General features: G+C 29.6%; 2 protein-coding genes across 2 annotated transcripts; one reads left to right on the top strand and one right to left on the bottom strand.

Moving 5' to 3' along the window:
• Nucleotides 1–4,472: 4,472 nt before the first annotated feature.
• Nucleotides 4,473–8,613, bottom strand: Phum_PHUM126310 (uncharacterized protein; the record flags this gene model as incomplete). Its single annotated transcript, XM_002424273.1, has 9 exons — nt 4,473–4,691; nt 4,777–4,967; nt 5,060–5,260; nt 5,353–5,461; nt 5,552–5,654; nt 5,794–6,236; nt 6,328–6,569; nt 6,649–6,904; nt 6,985–8,613. 9 exons carry the CDS (start codon nt 8,611–8,613, stop codon nt 4,473–4,475), a joined length of 3,393 nt encoding a protein of 1,130 aa, XP_002424318.1.
• A 331-nt stretch (nt 8,614–8,944) lies between these two features.
• On the top strand, nt 8,945–10,643 carry Phum_PHUM126300 (ubiquinol-cytochrome C reductase, core protein 1; the record flags this gene model as incomplete). Its single annotated transcript, XM_002424272.1, has 4 exons — nt 8,945–9,013; nt 9,127–9,680; nt 9,754–10,222; nt 10,299–10,643. The coding sequence occupies 4 exons, from the start codon at nt 8,945–8,947 to the stop codon at nt 10,641–10,643; spliced, it is 1,437 nt and encodes a 478-aa protein (XP_002424317.1).
• Nucleotides 10,644–18,097: the final 7,454 nt, after the last annotated feature.

Genomic DNA, 18,097 nt, shown 5'->3' with positions numbered 1-18,097 from the left:
AATCATAAAATAAGATGATTCATTAATAATGTTATCTCGTATCATCCAAAAGGTGAGGTTAAGCTAAGCTAAACGGATGAGGGAAACGATGCGATAAGACAATCAATTTACCTATCGTGTGGGGAGAGGGAGAGAGAAAGGGGAGGGGAGGGGATGACATCAACAAAATAACAACAAAAACCAAATCGCGACGAAAAGAGTTAATGAAGTCTAAAAAAAAAAAAAAAAAAGGAAATTCCGCCGCCGCTGAAAATCATATCGCCGGTTGTTAAATGATAAGACCCGAAAATAACGATGACGTTTTTACCCCCGCCCCCTTCACTCCCCCACTCTCCAACGCTCCTCATCATCATCATCATCTCATTTCCTATCGTTGTTTCATATTCGCGCCTTTTTTTCCTCCTCCCACCCCCCGGTTTTTAAATGTAAAAATCCCTACTAGTAAATCTTTTTTCCGCCGAAAAGTTTTTCCACCCTTATTCTTGTTACGCAACCCCATTCCCTCCCCCCCCGTTGGTGGTAGGTTTTTCAAAAAGAGCCCAAATAATCGTTTCGGCGGTAGAATTTAAATCATTCTTTATCTTCTGCTAACAACTCTTGTTTCATTTCTTTCGGAAATTGCTTCGACATAATAACCCTCGTATATACTCCGACAACCGACACTTTCGCATGTATAATTAAGGTGCGGAAAAGGGAAAAAGCGGGGGCGAGGGGGTGGAAGGGGTTGGGTGGGGAGCGGTACCGGCGGATTATTATTTTCCCCTTTAAATTTTTGTTGTTTTTTTTGGGGGGTCCGAGTGTAATAATTACGGATGGATGATAACGAAATAATTTTTTCTCTCTCTCCCCCTCTCTCTTCCTCTCTGTCTCTCTCCCTTGGTTGTTTTAAGGGTTTTTCACGTGCCTCCCTTCCCTTCCCTCCCCTCGCATTTACCCTTCGCTTAGAATGAATAAATAAATAAAAAGATGTTGTATTAAGAAGATAAATTGAAATGAAAATCTAATTTCGTCAAAAGAGAAAATATCAAAAGTTTTTAAAAAAAAGAAAACAGAAAATCTTTTTCATCCCTTTTTATTTCTTGAATCAGTGATCAAAGTGGAAGGAAGGAAATTTCCAGAAAGAAAGAAAAGAAAAAAAAAAGAAAATTTTTTTTTTTTTTTCCTAGAAATTTCCCCTTTTTTAGGTCTTGAGGGTAAGAAATTGATGGAAATGAAAAAAAAAAAAAAAAAAAAAAAAAACCTTTTTCCTTTTGTTTCTTTTCTTTTCTTTTTTTTTTCTTGAAAAATAATTTAAAGTCAATCAAATGCAAAATCATTTAATAATAATAATAATAATAATAAAATTTCATTTCGAATAAAGAGAGAGAGAAAGAGGCAGAGAGAGATAGAAAAAAAAAGGAAAAATTTAAAATGGCGTCGAGATTTTGTTGTTGTTGGTACTTGTTCGAATTTTCTTTTTTTTTTGTCTTTTATTCATAAAATTATTTATTTATTTATTTATTTTATTTATGTATGTATGTACGTGATAATAAAAATAAATAAATAAATCGCGAAAACTTTATTAATAAATAAATAATTAATAATGATAATAATGATAATGATGAAATTTTCGCACTTTTGAAAGTTTTTTTTTTCTTAAAAATTTTTTTTTTTTTTGGTTTCTCTCTCTCTCTCTCTCAAAAACAATCACTTTTGTGAAATAGACGACGACGAAGTAAAAAGACGATAATGATAATAATGATAACGCTAATAATAATAATAATAATAATAATAATAATAATGGGAAAAGACGTGAAAGAAAAAAGAAAGAAAGAAAAAATGATTGCCACGCCTTGGCGGTGTAAATGAATTTCAAATCGTTTATTATTATTATTATTTGTGCGTGTATGTGCGTGTGCATGTACGTGTGCGTGTGCGTGTGCGGTGGATCACGACATCAAAGATTCTTTTTGAAAAAATTTATTAAAAAAAAACTTTTTCTTATTCTTATTCCTTTTAACACTTTTCTCTTTCTCTCTCTTTTCATCTCATTAGTCATATTCATTATTTCTTATTCTCTCTCTCTCTCCCTCTCTCTCACACGCACACACGTTGACGGGTTTTAAACGCACGTACGCGACATCGTTTTTATTCCCTACCTAGGGAAAACCGTTCGTTCGAATCGGATTTGAGTGAAAGCAGAAGAAAAAAGTAGGATTTGTTGTCTTCTGAACAAACAAACAAAACAAACAGAGAGAAAAAAAAATTGTTATTGTTTTTTTTAAATCGTTGTTTTAATAATAATAATAATAATGATTTTTTGCATCTGACGTTTTCATATAGAAAATATTAATAATAATGATGATGATGATGATGTCGGTAATTCTTTTTTTTTTCTTTTTGGTTTTCTACTTGAGTGATTCCACAAAGACCGATTATTATTACCTTTCGGTAAAGGAAAAAGGAGAGAGGGGGAAGAGAGAGAGAGAGAGGGGGGAGGGGAGGGGGTGAGGAGAGATAGGGAAAGTCTTAACAGTTTCAATATGAAAACTTTAAACTTTTCATATTTAAATTTTTAATTTCACACAAAAAAAAAGAAGAAGGGGAAGGATGAGGAGGAGGAGGAGGGGTAGGGGAGGAGAAAGGGGTGGAAGGGAAAACCATTTCGGTATTTTATATAAATGAAAATTTTTATTTACGAGTCGATTTTTTTTTTTTTTTTTTTTTATTTCCTTTCGGAAAAATTCGAAAAAAATACACAATCATGAATTTTTTACATATGAATTCCATAAGAGAAAATAATAATAATAATAATGATACACGTGGGGAAAGGGGAGAAAGGAAGGAGGGAGGTAGGGTGAAGGATAAGGGGGGAGTCGTAGTGAAAAAAAAAAAAAAAAGAAAAGTTTGTAGTAGCAATAAAACAAAATGCCAACAGCAAATCAGATAAAAATGCTTTTCTTTAAAGTAATATATCAAAATTACAGTTGAGATTTAAATTATTATCTAAAGGAAAATTCATTTTTGAATATGGCGGCGTTCGCGAGCACGTTACAGATTTTCACTCGTTTCCGCCGGAAATCCCTCTCCCTCCTCCTCTTCCCCCCTCGTTCGAGATCCTCTCATCCCTCTGGAAATCTCAAGCCCCACGGCAAAGAGAGAGAGATATGATAAATGAACCACTATCCATAATTGCCTACTAAGTTTATGGGTTTTAACTTGAAATGAAATATGGGGGTATCGTTTCACGGGGCAATTATTACAACAACCCTCTCCCCCCTCTCTCTCTCTCTCTCTCAGCTCCAGACTATATGCATTGGGAGGGTAGGAGAGGGGAGGGTATCTTGTAACGGTTTTTGAGAGATTTTTCATTTTCTCTGCACACAATTTTAATCTTTTTTTTCTCTATCTGTCTCTCCCCTTTTTTTTTGAAACGATTGTAAATTAGATAATATTCACGGTTTTAATGGATGTTCTGTGTTTGTTTGTTTGTTTGTTCGCTCTCTCTCTCTCTCTCTCGCTACCTTTTATATATATATAATAATAATAATAATAATAATTTTTTTTGATTAATAACATTGTAAACAAATCATTTTATTTCATAGCCACTCATTTCACACGTTTTCATTTAACGACATCATTCGATTATGACGTCATCAATTTTCCTTTTTTTTTTTTTTTTATAAAATAATAATAATGATAATAAAAAAAGGGGGAAGGGGGGAAGGGAGGGGAAAAAAGAATTTTTTGTAATTTTTTACATAATATAAATTTTATTTTATTTTATTTTTTTTTTTTACAAAAAAAAAAACTCGATTCGTGCTCGTCAATGTGTTTTTAATATATATATATAAATTTATAAAACTCGTCGATAATTTAATAATAATAATAATAGTATCAACCGAAAAATCAAAAGTAAATATATGCTCACGCGTGCGCGCACGCACGTGTAAGTGTACGTGTTTATATATATATATATAATTAAAAAAAAATTAAATATAAATATTTACAAGACAAGAAAAAAAAAAAAAGGGAAAACATTTTTTTTTTTTTTATTTAAATATTAAACTTAATGAGATTTTCTTATTTAAAAAAAAAAAAATTTATACAATAAAAAATAACCCTTAATAAGTTTCAATCGTTCGAATAATAATAATAATAATAATAATTAATTTAATAATAAAAATTAATAATTTACGTGTATATTTATTTGTTTGTTTTTAATTTTTCAACGTTGGCAATAATTTAAATAAAAAAATAACCATAATCATCATCATCATCATCATCATCATCATTTAATCATCACTTTAAAAAAAAAAAAAAACATTTAAAATTCCAGTTGATATGGAATGGTAATAAAAATTATCATACATACATATATATAAATTTTTCTTTTTCTTAGGGGGTGACGTGAGGGGGTGGGGAGGAAGGGGAAAGGGGAGGTAGGAGGGCGTAGTAGGAAGGGAGGGGGAGGAAAAGGTTTCTTTCCGTCACTAAGACATTGTGTAGTCGAGAACGCCTTCGTAAAGTGGAGATGATTTTATATCTGTTGCACTCCCACCACTACTACTAGTAGTAGTGTTAGTAGTAGTATTGGTAGTAGTAGTAGTGATAGATTCGGTTTTGATTTCTTCCTTTTTGGCCGGTTTTTCAATTTCAATGTAATAATTGAGAACTCTTTCCGTCGCTTTGTTACTTTGACCACCGACGGCCTGATCGTAAAAAAAAAAAAAAAATTAATTTCTCTCCTTGTCCTTTTTCTCTCTCTCTCTTTCTCTCTCACTCGCAAAAACTCACCGTCGCCGTCATTTTCATAAAATTATAAAATTTTTCTAAAACTGCAACGAACGAACTGAAATTCCCTTGATGAAGGTGCTGTCGTACTACGGCTTCGTGTCCCTTATTGTCGGTAATTAAATACCCGATGAGTAGGACAATGTAGGCTCCGATAAACGTGTGTTCCATGTGATTACCCGCCTTTTGTAAAACTAATTTTAAAAAATAGAAAGAAAATTTCGTTAATTGAAAACGTTTCTTCCGTTTCCGTTTTTATTTATTTAAAAAAAAAAATGTCTCTCACGTTTAGCCACAGTTTCTTCTATTTCGTCTCCTTTTGATTTGGGTTGAGATTGTTGTGATGATTGAGATGATGGATCGTTTGAATCGTTCACGTCTTTTTTACCATCTAAAATGGCGTCAGTCTCGACTTGTTCTTCGTACGCACTTTTTTCGTGGATGTAGAAAAGATTGACGAGAGCACCGATCGCGCTCATTTGTTCTCCTGCACGACAACAATTATTTACATAAACGAATTAAATTTTTACTCACGAAAGACAAAACAAAAATAATAATGATAATAATAGGTAAACTAACTCGAACTTCTTTCGACGACGCATTCGGGATCGGGAGGTGCTTTGCTTTCCATTAAAATATTCCTGTTGTCTTCGTTATTTTCAACCAAATTGATCAAAAGATTCAAATCCTGAAATTTTATTATTATTATTATTATTATTATCATTCAATAAGTTACATTAGTTCTTTATAAAAAAAAAAAAAAAAGGGGGATACTCACCAATATAATCATATCAAATTTTTCTTCGTCTGGTATGTAATTGGGTACCTGAAGAAGTAAATGCAAACTAGACTCTATGAGTCCGACTCTTCCAGTCACTAAACTATCGCAAAACACTAAACGGACGGGGGAAAGGGGAGGAGGAGGGGGAAAACAAAAAAAAAAAAAAACCGTTACTTTTTATACAAATAGAAAAACAGAAAGAAAAAAAATGTAAATAATAATAATAATAATGATAATACTAACATTTTTTGTTATAATCCTGAGTCAGATTAATAAGAACTTTCAGGGTGGCCAACAGTGCTTCACGTATGACGTAACCGGTGGATACTTTATCCGTCGGATCCGTGCACGGATACAGGGATATTTCATCGTTACATATTTTATATAATTTAATAATTGTTTTTAACAACACTCCATTTTGATATTTCAACAGGTAAACTTGATTTTCTTCGTTTTGACTCGTCACGTTTTCGAGAACTCTCAAACACCGGTCAATCTTTCGGAGTCTGTCCAGTAAGTGATCCGTCCATTGGCTAATGTAAGTTTCCAACGATTTACTACAGTCTGAAATGGTTTTGACAATGTGTTCCAAACCTCCGAGTTCTCTCAATTCTTCCTTGAACCATTCTCCGGCTCTTTTCGACGTCAGACTTAAAAGTGTTTCCATAGCTAATTGTCCTACCTAAAAACAAACAACAAACGAATTAAAACTTTGAGTCGATTGATGAATTTTGAACCGAAAATGGGGGGGGGGCGGATTTTTTTCAACTTACTGTTATATTATCTAAATTAAGATGCTTTGCCAATCCTTTATTTTGTATTTCGGCGCAAAGCTCTCTCACTTTCTGTTTGTTTTTTTTCAATTGAGCAGAACTCATTCCGCAATCATCCAATGCGTTTTTGTGGCTCGCATCGGATTCTAATAGATTTAACATAAGCTCAAGACTGTCCCTATCAAGATCCATATTCAGTCTGTCTTGGCTAAGAACAAACATTACAGTCGCGGTGCATAAACCTGATGAATAAAAAATTTTTCTTTATTAACTCAAAATTGAGGGGAAGTCATTAAAAAAAACCAAAAATTTTCAATTTACCTAAACTTTGATCAGTGGTTGCATCGTGCAATGCTTTAAAAAATTTTGCCACGGTTCCATGAGCTCTGACGTGCATTCTAAAGGCAGGAGCCATACACTTTCCAGCCAAAGTTATGGCAGACAGGCATCTCGTACCGACTGGATTGTTGTCTTTTAACGCATCCAATATATAATCCACGTCATCATTGAATTCTTGAAATTCTCCAGATTCTTGAATTTGATGAGCTTTTTTAACATTTCTGACAACTGTGTAGTACTGAACAAAAAAAATATTACAATGAATATTAGTCCTGTTAAAATGAACGGATTTATTTTTTGTGAAAATATCAAACTTACTCCCTTATCCTTTCTATCGCATTTGACTTTAGTCACATCATCCAAAGACCTACTCCCATCAGATTGTTCACTCGAAACTCTTGTTAAACTTCCCAAATCGAAATCGCTTATGTGCTCATATTGAGAACCTGAAGCTGGAGTCGTTTGTTTACTGTTGGCTTCAACAGCTTGAGATGTGTTCCAATTATGTTTGTAAAGTGCCAATCTTTTAGAACTATTACCGCTTTCATCTTTTCCCCTACTTTTAAATATACTTTTTTTTTTCACTGGCAATACTTTAACCGGAGTGCTTGTTTCTTCCTTATTTCCCTCAGAATCCAAATTGTTCTGTTCTTTTTCTGCAATAGTTTCCGGAGTTTTCTTTATAACCAATTTCAGTCCTCCTGATTCAACTTTTGATGTTAAAGTAACACTACATTGATTTGCCGTATCAGAACTCTCACTCCCAGATTCAAAATCCTTTTCATCTGTCGGTGCTTCTGGTTCGACTGCACTGGCAATTTCTTTTTCAACTTCGACAGGTTTTTCTGTTATTTCTTTAGGGGATGATAAAATTTTATCCACAATGTTACTAAGTGTGTTTTCAAGTTTAGTCTCTACAATATTATCATCATTTTTCACTTCAGGCTCTTCCTCGGAAGCCTTTTCCGGTTGTACATCCTCTTCTAAATTTTCTGCTTCTGAGTTTTCTTTTTTAGCAAAATAAGATGTGCAAGCTAAAGGAAGGCTATCATCTGATGCATCATCATTTACCTGATTTGTATTTTCTTGAGCACTTACAGGGTCAATAGGAACAATATCACAGGTTTTTAAATTTTCATCACTTTCATTATCACCCACAAGTTGAGATATAATGGATTCAATTTCAGGATCTTTCATTATATCTTTTCTAGCTCTTTTGGGTTTCGGGGATGAAGGGCCAGTTTCTGAGATATCTTGAAAACTACGCCTCCTACTACTCCTTGTTGATGTAGCAGATTTCTCCTGTTTACACACGAGTGTTTTTTCTGGTTTTGTGGGTGAAGATCTGGCTTTGGGTGATGTTGGTGAAGTTATTGTGGGTGAAACCTTTTCACCATCGGCTACAATACAAGATGTTCCCTTGAAAATTCTTAAAACTATAGGAGGCTTATACTCATCAGTAGGAGATTGATCATTATTTTTAGGAGGAGTTTTAGAACTGTAAACTTTTTTGGATGTTGTTCCAACTTCTTTGTTCTTTTTAACAGGGCTTTTACTAGATAAGTCATTATTTAAAACGGTTGATGTAGGCGAAACGGCAGATTCTTCGGTAATTTCAGTATTTCTACTTTTGAAAAACTTTTTGGGCTTCGGAGGGCCATCTTGTTTTGCTTTGTTTTCATCATTTGAATACGAATTTCCACTATTAATGTTTTGATTTTGATTTCTAAAAGAACTATATTTCGAATAAGACGGTTCATAACTTGAATTACGTATTGTCGTAAAAGACGTGATGCCCCATTTTCCTATAGTTCCAGCAGACCTAGCAGCGGAAGGCCTATTGCTATTTTCTTTGAATAATTTATCGATAGGAAAACTTGTTTGACAAACTGGTGTACCACGACGGTGGTAACCTCTCCCGTAATGTCTTGACATGCTAACGAGCATTCAAAAATATTTTGCAAGCTTCAGTTTCGAAATGTATTACTATATATTTTGTGCAGCAAAATAAAAACTGCATTCTGCGTTTTAAATTAATATAAATTGCGTTTAATTATTTACTGTAAAAAAAACGTTTCATCTATATAAAAAATAAGTTATATAAAATGTTCAATAAAATTAATTAATTACTACTAAACACAAACAAAAATATGGAGCAACTAGACGCCATATTTTGAACTCGTTTAATTCCTTTGAAGTATTCACTGAGAAATTTCTATAAAAAAAAAAAAAAAGAAAAATCAAGAAGGCTGTGTTTCATTTTCTGTAAAAAAGTAAAATGGCGTCCAAGATATTAAAGTTCGGTGGTAATTTAAAAACCCTTTCCAAACTCAAAGATTTTGCAGGGGTAATTAAAAAAAAAAATATTTAATGTTTTAAAAAATAATTTTTTTAAAATTTTTTTTGCTTGTTTGCTTTTTTCGTTTGCTTATTTCTATATTTTACAAATGGTTTTTCTAGTATACTCGTCCTCTTGCTACAAAACCTGCAATTAATGGATTGCAACCTTATCTCGCTAACTTACCTCCTACTTGTGTGACAACTTTGGAAAATGGGCTCAGAATAGCCAGCGAAGACACTGGTTCCCCAACAGCTACCGTTGGACTCTGGATTGATGCCGGATCCAGATATGAAAATGAAGAAAATAACGGAGTCGCTCATTTCTTGGAGCATATGGCTTTTAAAGGCACCGAAAAACGGTCTCAAACTGATTTGGAGTTAGAAATTGAAAATTTAGGAGCGCATTTGAATGCTTACACGTCCCGGGAGCAAACTGTATTTTATGCTAAATGCTTAAAACAAGATGTATCCAAAGCTTTAGAAATTTTATCAGATATAATTCAAAATTCAAAATTAGGAGAAGCTGAAATAGAAAGAGAAAGAGCAGTCATTTTAAGAGAAATGCAAGAAGTCGAAACTAATTTACAAGAAGTTGTTTTTGATTATTTGCATTCAGTGGCTTATCAAGGGACTTCATTGGGTCGAACCATTCTCGGACCTACTGAAAACATAAAGTAATAAAATAAATCATCAGACGAAAATTCAAAATTCCCATTGATGTCACACTAATATTTAAATGATTTTCAGGACCATATCCAGGGCAGATTTGAAGGAATATATTAACAATACATACAAACCACCTAGAATAGTATTGGCAGGAGCTGGAGGAGTCGTTCACGATGAACTTGTTAACCTTGCTTGTTCTTTGTTCAACAAACTCGATGTTTGTTACACAGGAGAGATCCCATGTAACACTCCATGCAGATTTACAGGTTCCGAAGTCAGAGTGAGAGATGACACGATGCCTTTGGCACACATTGCCATTGCTGTCGAAGGATGCGGATGGTGCGATTCTGACAACATCTCACTCATGATCGCCAACACATTATTGGGTGCCTGGGACAGGTCGCAAGGTGGAGGCACAAACAATGCTTCCAAATTAGCTCAAGTTGTAGCCGAAGGAAATTTAGCGCATTCATTTCAGAGTTTCAACACTTGTTACAAAGACACTGGTTTATGGGGTATTTACTTTGTTACAGAACCCTCGAAAACAGATGTGAGTATTATGATGTGTCTATTTAAAATCTAATTATTATTAGTGATAACTCTCTGTGAAATTATCATGTTCGCAGGACATGTTATGCTCCGTTTTGGACGAATGGAAAAGATTGTGCACGTCGATCACGGGTCCGGAAGTTGAGAGAGCTAAAAATCTATTGAAAACGAACATGTTGTTACAACTCGATGGTACTACACCCGTTTGCGAAGACATAGGTCGTCAAATGTTATGCTACGGAAGACGTATACCCCTCAACGAATTGGAAGCGAGAATCAGTATGATAACGGCCGAACAAGTTAGAAACACGATGCTTAAATACATTTACGATAGATGTCCGGCAGTTGCAGCCATTGGACCAATCGAAACTCTACCAGATTATAACATAACGAGAGGAAAAATGTATTGGTTTAGATATTAATTATATTTTTTTTTTTTTTGTATTTATTTATTATGTAAAAAATAAAAAAGAAAAAAATCCTTTAAATATTCCTCTTGTTAAAATTTAATGACGCCATTTTTTAAAACAAAGGAAAATAATTGCAGTATGTTGTTGTTATAGGAAAAAGTCGTTAAAATTTTTCTCAACAATTTTCCTCAAACCCCCTGATTTTAGTTAATTTTTATTAATTTGTAAATTTTCTTTGTCGATTCTTAATTATAATAAATATATATATATATATATATACATAATATACGTTAAATTTATTTATTTATAAAATATTTGCATGAGTTAATAAAATGATAATAATAATAATAAAGGAAATGGTTTAATCATATAAACGCATAAAAAATGAATTATTATTATTATTATTATTATTAACATTAAACGAGACTTTTGTATTTTAATTAAATGTGAGAAAAAAAAAATAAAGACACAGGAAACTATTTGTCATTTTTCCTTGCAAAATAAATAAATAAATATCGTTTTAAAAAGGAAAAATTTTTAAAAGAAGAATTAAAATGGAGGGAAAAAGAAAACAAAATGGACGCATGAGCATTATTATTAAATGAAGAGGGAAACGTTAAAATTTTTTTTTTTTTTTTTTTTAGTTTAGTTTAGTTTAGTTTAAGTTAAGAAAAGGAAGGAGTCGGTTGTGGTTGTTGTGGTTGTTGTTGTATTTACCCGCGATTTCGCGCGCGAGTGTGTGTGCCTGTATATTTTATTTATTTTTTTATTTATTTTATTACGTAAATGTTTAAATAATAAAAAAATGTGATTAAAATATTTAATAATAATAATAATAATAATAAATAAATAAATAAATAAATAAAATAAATAAATAAAATAAATAAAATAAAAATGAATAAAAAATTTTTTATTTTGATTTTTAATTATTGTAAGTATTTATTTATTATTATTATTATTATTATTTATTTAATTATTAAGTTGAGGATGTGTTTCTCTCTCTCTCTCTCTCTTTGTGCGTGTGTGCGAAATTAAATTTAAAAAATAAAAAAAAAATTTTTAATTTAATGTCAGAGATTAAAAATCTGATGAGATGATGATGAAAATTATTTAGTTATTTTAATAAATAATTGAAAAGAAACAAACAAACAAACAAACAGTTTGATTGGAATTGTTTTTGTTGTATGGGTTGTTATTATTCGGTCGAGGACAGGGGGGGGGGGAGAAAAAGAACAAAAAAAGGAAAAAAAAATTTTTTTTGTGTTAAAAATCTACGTTTTGAATGTTTCCAACGTGAAAAAGTCATTTTATCGGGGGGTTGGGGGGTGAGGGAGGTGATAGGGGGGGGAGGTGATAGGGGGTGATATGGGGGTATGAAAAAGGTTAAGAGTTTTGTTAACCCCTTTATGTTTTTTTTTTTTTTGTATTAAAAAATAAACGGTTACGGTTTTTTTTTCCGTGTTAAAAATTGTTTTTTTTTTTCTCTCCAAAATCCGACTGGAAAACCCTGGAGAAAATTTTTTTAAAAAAAAGTTTTAAATAATTTTTTTTTTTTGACCGTGTTATTTATAACCGATTAATTTATCCAAAAATTTATAAGTCAATCTGCGTTTCGTTTATAAAATGATGCCCTCTGGAAAAGGGTTTTTCCAGTCAAAAAAAATTTTGACCTCAAAAAAAGAAGAAGAAAAACAGGCAAGATGAGAAAAGAAATACTGGAAAATTTACTTTTATCGTAAAAAAAAATACATCCGGATCATGATTCCATGATAAATTTTTTTTTTTTCGTAAACTGGAACAACAAAATAATAATAATGATGATAATATTTTCGGAAATAATTCAATGGATTCAATGCGTTTCCTTTTTCCTTTGTAATAAATTTTTTTTTTCTTCTGCTTCTGCTGTTGTGGTTTTTTTTTTTTCTCTGTCGTCGATGATGATAATAATAATTATTATTATCATTATTATCACTTCATCCGTCAGTGATAAATTTGTGAAACGAGCGAGACGTTGATTAAAAAAAATTTTCCATCGAATTAAACTCATCCAGTTTTCCAATTTCGTTTTAATTTTTTTTTTTTTTTGTCCAAATTCCAGGACGGTGATAATGATAACAATAATAATAATAAATTTAAAAAAAGAAAAAAAAGGGACAAACAATACCGTAAACGATTAAATCGTAAATCGTTATCCAGTTAAAATAATAATAATAATAATAATAAATTATTATCTTTGTTTCTTAACGTGTCTGACATAAATTGAAATCCTTTTTTTTTTTTTTTTAAGGCCTTTCCCCTCCGCCCAAAAAAAAAGTTTTTTGACTGGGGGGGTGTAGCCTTAAATAGGAGTTAAATGTGGGGGAGTAAGGGCGCGTGCAAGAGAGAGAGAGAGAGAAATTTATTATTATTATAATACGAGTTCGAATTTTTATTTTTGTATGGGGAAAAATTTTAAAATTTTCCAAAGTGAAAATTTTTTTTTCTTTTGACATCTGATAGTTATGAGTAATTTTTTTTTTTTAATAAAATGAGGAGAAGGGGAGGAGGGGGAAAAGAGTCAAAGGGTAAAAAAGGGCAAAAAAAATTTTTTTATTATTAATTTTAAAACGGCGGTTTAAATTATAAAGAAAAAAAGAAAATTTTCTTTTTATTTAATTATAATAATGATACTAATAATAATGGTGATGATGAATATTTCGTACCGGAAGTTAATTAATTTAAATAATGATAATGATGATGATAATAATAATAATATTTAGGAAAATGAAATCTTAATAAATGTTCACACGAGAATAAAAAAAAAGGGAAAAAAAATTTATGGTTTTTTTTTTCCTTTTTTTCCTTTTTTTTCTCTTTTCATTATTATTATTATTATTATGTATTATCATGTAAATTTAACGGTGATAAATGTATAATTCACCTTATTTTGTTTTCACCTGACGTATATAACATCGTTAACGTATTTCTGAACAAACACAAACAAACGCATTCGTAATATATCATTTCGGACGTTAAACATTTTTCGGGGTGTGGCTGTGCTCGTGTTTTATTAAAAATATCAAATAAAATTCGTCGAAAGGGAGTAAAAGAAACAGGAAATGAGAAAAAAAATGAAAAAAAAAGGAAAATTGTAGTAGAATTCAATGGAAAAAGAAACAACACCTGAACGCAATTTTTTTTTTTTTTCTTAATGTTTTTATTCTGTGTCAAAAAGTTTTTCGTTGAGGTCGTTTATTTTTTTATTATTAGTGTTTGCCCCCCTTCCCTCACATTCGGTCCCCCTTAAAACTCCTCCTTTAAAAAAAAAAAAACTTTTGAAAAAAAAAAAAAACCATTAAAAACTTATTTTTTAAAAAGAAAAAAAAATTTACGAACCAAAACTTAAAAAAAAATGGGTAATAAAATGGTGAAAACATAAAAACATTAAAACCCGGATTTGCTTTGGTTATTCTGTATAAAAAAAAAAAAATATTTTTTTGGGGGGGTGGGGAGACTCCTTGACTGTTCGTTATGATAAAAAATTTTTTCTCATTAAATAATAATAAAACGTACGACGACGACGTTTTATTTATTTAAACATTTAATAAAAAAAAAAAAAAAAGGTTTTTTTTATAATAATTTTACAGATGAGAAAATTTTTAACCGCAAAAAAAAAAATTTTCCTTCTTTAACTTTGTACCATAAATAAATGATTAACCGTTTTTTTTCTAAAGAAACAACGAACCTTATCCAAGATGGCGGATCAGAGGTTTTCACGTGAAAAAACATGAGAGAGGGAGAAGAAAAAAAAACGGTTTGAATTTAAAACGTTAAAACGTAAATTTAATTATAAAAATAATAAAAAAAAATTATTATTATTATTATTATTATTTCATTCCCTTCCCTCACTCCCCTTCCTTCCCTCCCCTAACATCGTAATATATTCGAATTTATTATTATTATTATTAATATTGCAATAAATCAAATATATATAAATAATTAAATAAAAATTCAAATCAAAACGTTCAAAATTTAATAATAATAAAAATAATAATAATAAATATTTATTACTAAAAAAAGGGGGGGGGGGAAAAAAACTCTTTAATATTATTATTCTAAAACCACGACAAAAAGAATTATTATTAGTTAAGTTCATTCTATTTACACGACGCGAAACGGGTAAATAAACTTGGAAAAAAAAAAAGAAAATGTGAAATTTATTTTTCGCGCCTTTATTAACGTTATTTATTATTATTATTATTATTTTTGACCGGAAACACGTCATTTTATTACACGATGACGTTATTAATAATTAAATAAACGATAATGGGGGGGAGAGGAGGAGAGAGAAGGGAGAGAGAGAGAATTTTCTTTTTTAAAAATGGCGGTAAAAATTAACTTGTTTACTATATAGGTTAAATTAATTTTTTTTTTCTTTCTCTCTCTCTCTCTCTCGTTTCGTCTGCTTTAATATTTATTTATTTACTCTATGGATTAAAAATTTTTTTTATTATTTTTTCCCCTGTAAATTCTTATTTCATCTTATTTTTAACCGTTATTTTACTTTTCTCATGTTTTATTTTTTTTTTATTGTCTGCTTGTTTTGTTTGTTTGTTTGTTCGTTTGTTGTTTGTTACTTTTTTTATTTATTTGTTAAACAATTTATATACATACAAAAAATTTAAGCTTTTCATTTCATTTCCTTTTTTTTTTTTTAAAGGTTTTAAAAACGTCTTTATATCATTATGTCTTATCCTTAGTACTTATGTTTCCTTTTTTTTTTTATTATTAATAGCATTATCCTTTTATTTTAAAGACTTTTTTTCATTATTATCATTATTATCATTATTTATTTTTATCCGTTTTCCGGTTAATGGAATTTTTGAGATTAATAACGCGGCGTAAAAAAAAAAAAAATTAAATAAAATAAATTTTTTTTGTGTGTTGATAAATCGTAAAAAATTTTCCCCCGGTGGCAACTGAAAATCGAAGTGAAAAGTTTGAAATGAAAAATTGGAATAAATTAACAATTCGACCGTAAATACTAAATAAGAAAAAAAAACTGGATAAATTCCAGTTTTTCCAGAAAAAAAAAAAAGAAAATCGTGTTAAGAAATAAAAAAAAAAAAATTGTGTTAAATAAAAAGAAACGCCATTTTTTTTTTTTTTAAATAAAAATATAATTTTTCGCGGAGAAGAAGAATAAGAATATTTAATAATAATAATAATAATAATAATATAATTTATATTAAAAACAATAAAAAAATATTATTATTATTATTAATAAAGTAAATGTTATCAGTGTAATTTGTGAAAATGATGTGATGATAAGAAAGTTTTTGTCATAATAAAGAGAAAAAAAATAAAAAAAATAAACAAATTCGTTTAATTAATTTTTTTTTTTTTTTGTCGTGTCATTAATCAATTAAATTTAGTTCGTGCCACGTTTTTCCTCCTCTCCCCCTCTGCCTTGTTGTTTACGTGTTGAAATATTAAAAAATTTGATTTGAGTTATAATTTAATTTTTTCGAAGAAAAGAAAAAATTTTTTTTTTTCCCTTCTAAACGTTAAATTTTTTAAACTTTTTGAAAACAAAAGAAAAATTATTATTATTATTATTAAACTTTTTTAATATTAAAATTTAACAATAAATTATTAATAATGTTTTGCGTGTGTGTATGTGGGTGGGTGGGTGCGCGTGTAAAAAGAAAAAATTTTTTTTTTGATGTTAAAAACAAAAAAAAAATTTTTTTCTTTTTTTTTTTTTTAGTTAAAAAATGGCGTTGTGAAAAATTCATATTTTTCTCTTTTATTACAATCATTCATTCAACGATTGATTGATTTATTGACTAATTGACTCACTGACTAATTCATTCATTCATTGATTCATTCGTCGTCGATTACGATTAAAAAAAAAAATTTTCTTTTTTCTTTTTTAAATTTGGCAAAAGAAAAAATTTTAACGGATTTTTATTAAATTTGCATTTTTATTTAAATGATAATAATGATAATAATTTATTTTAATCCTTATCAGTGACAGATAAGAGAATAAAAATAATAATAATAATAATGATAACAATAATCCACTTAAATCCAGCTTTTAAAACAAAAAAAAAAAAGAAAAACTTTTACAAAAATTCTTATTTATTTTTGTTTCCCCCCTCCCCTATTAATTTGTTTAATTTTTTTTTCTTATACACGCGTGCACGAGCACGTGTTTTTTAGTTATTATTATTATTATTATTTTATTTATTTATTTGAAATAAAAAAGGTTTCCCTATTGTTTTGTTTTAGAAAAAAAAAAAAAAAGAATGAAAACCTTTTTTATCGATTTGCCCCAAATTTACTCTTTTCATTTCATTTTTATAAAATAAAATAATAATAATAATATAATGGAAACGCGAAAAAAAGGGAAAAAGGAGCTTTTTGTCATTTTAATTGTTATGAGTAAATTAATTATTTTCATTCACGATGATGATGATGATGATGATAATGATGATGAAGGATTCGAAGAAAGGGAAAATGCAAAAAAGAAAAAAGAAAAAATGAAAAAGAAGCGGAAAAATATATGAGATTTCATTTTATTTTCGAAACGGAATCATATTTTGTAAGAGAAATGAAGTCGAGAGGGGGTAGGGAGGGAGGGGAGGTGGAAAATGGCACACAGCAGAAGAAAAAAAGAAAATTTCGTCATGCACGCGAAACGTGTGTCGCGTCACTCATGCAAAGAAAAAAAAAAATTTTTTTATTTTTTTTATTTTTTTTTTACTCGACGTGACGTAAACTTTTCATTTTCCCTCTCTCTCTCTCTCTCTCTCTCTCTCACTCACTCTCTCTATTTTTTTTTTCCAGGTTTTGTTTTGTCTTCTGCTTACGATGAAATATGTAAAGATAGAGGTTATTTGGATTCGTGTTTGGAACAATTACCACCGCTCACATCTAAAAATGGTACGACAGGAATACCAAATTCTAAAAAACAAGTTGATGCCGTTTGCAGGTTAGCCAACTTAATTTTTTTTTTTTTCTTCTTCGACTCCAAGCCGAAATCGTTCCAAATTTTTTAAATTTAATTAACTTTTCTTTTTTTATAAACGAGGAGTGTCAAAAAAAAAAATTGTTTTTTTGTTTTTCATTTTATTAAATTATCATCATCATCATCATCATTATTATTATGATTATTATTTTCTTCCTTTTCGAGTGAAAAAAAAAATTTTTTTCGTCGTTTTTTTTTTTTAATAAAATTAATAAACAAATTTAAAAAAAAAAAACTTTAGTCGTATTGATTAATACGATCGATAATAATAATAATAAATGAAAGGAAAACTTTCTGGGAAATGTTATCATTATTATTATTATTATTATTATTATATTGAGTTTATTATATATATAGATGGATAGATAAATGTGAAAACGTCAAATCACGTACAAAATATTTTCTCACAATAAAACCTAACAAAAGAAAAAAAGAAAAAAATTTTTTTTTTTTT

The sequence above is a fragment of the Pediculus humanus genome, genomic scaffold, assembly GCF_000006295.1.
Source record: "Pediculus humanus corporis 1103172107475 genomic scaffold, whole genome shotgun sequence".
Classification (NCBI taxonomy): domain Eukaryota; kingdom Metazoa; phylum Arthropoda; class Insecta; order Psocodea; family Pediculidae; genus Pediculus; species Pediculus humanus.
Note: the sequence above shows the minus strand (reverse complement) of the source record. Positions and strands in the feature narration are given on the sequence as shown.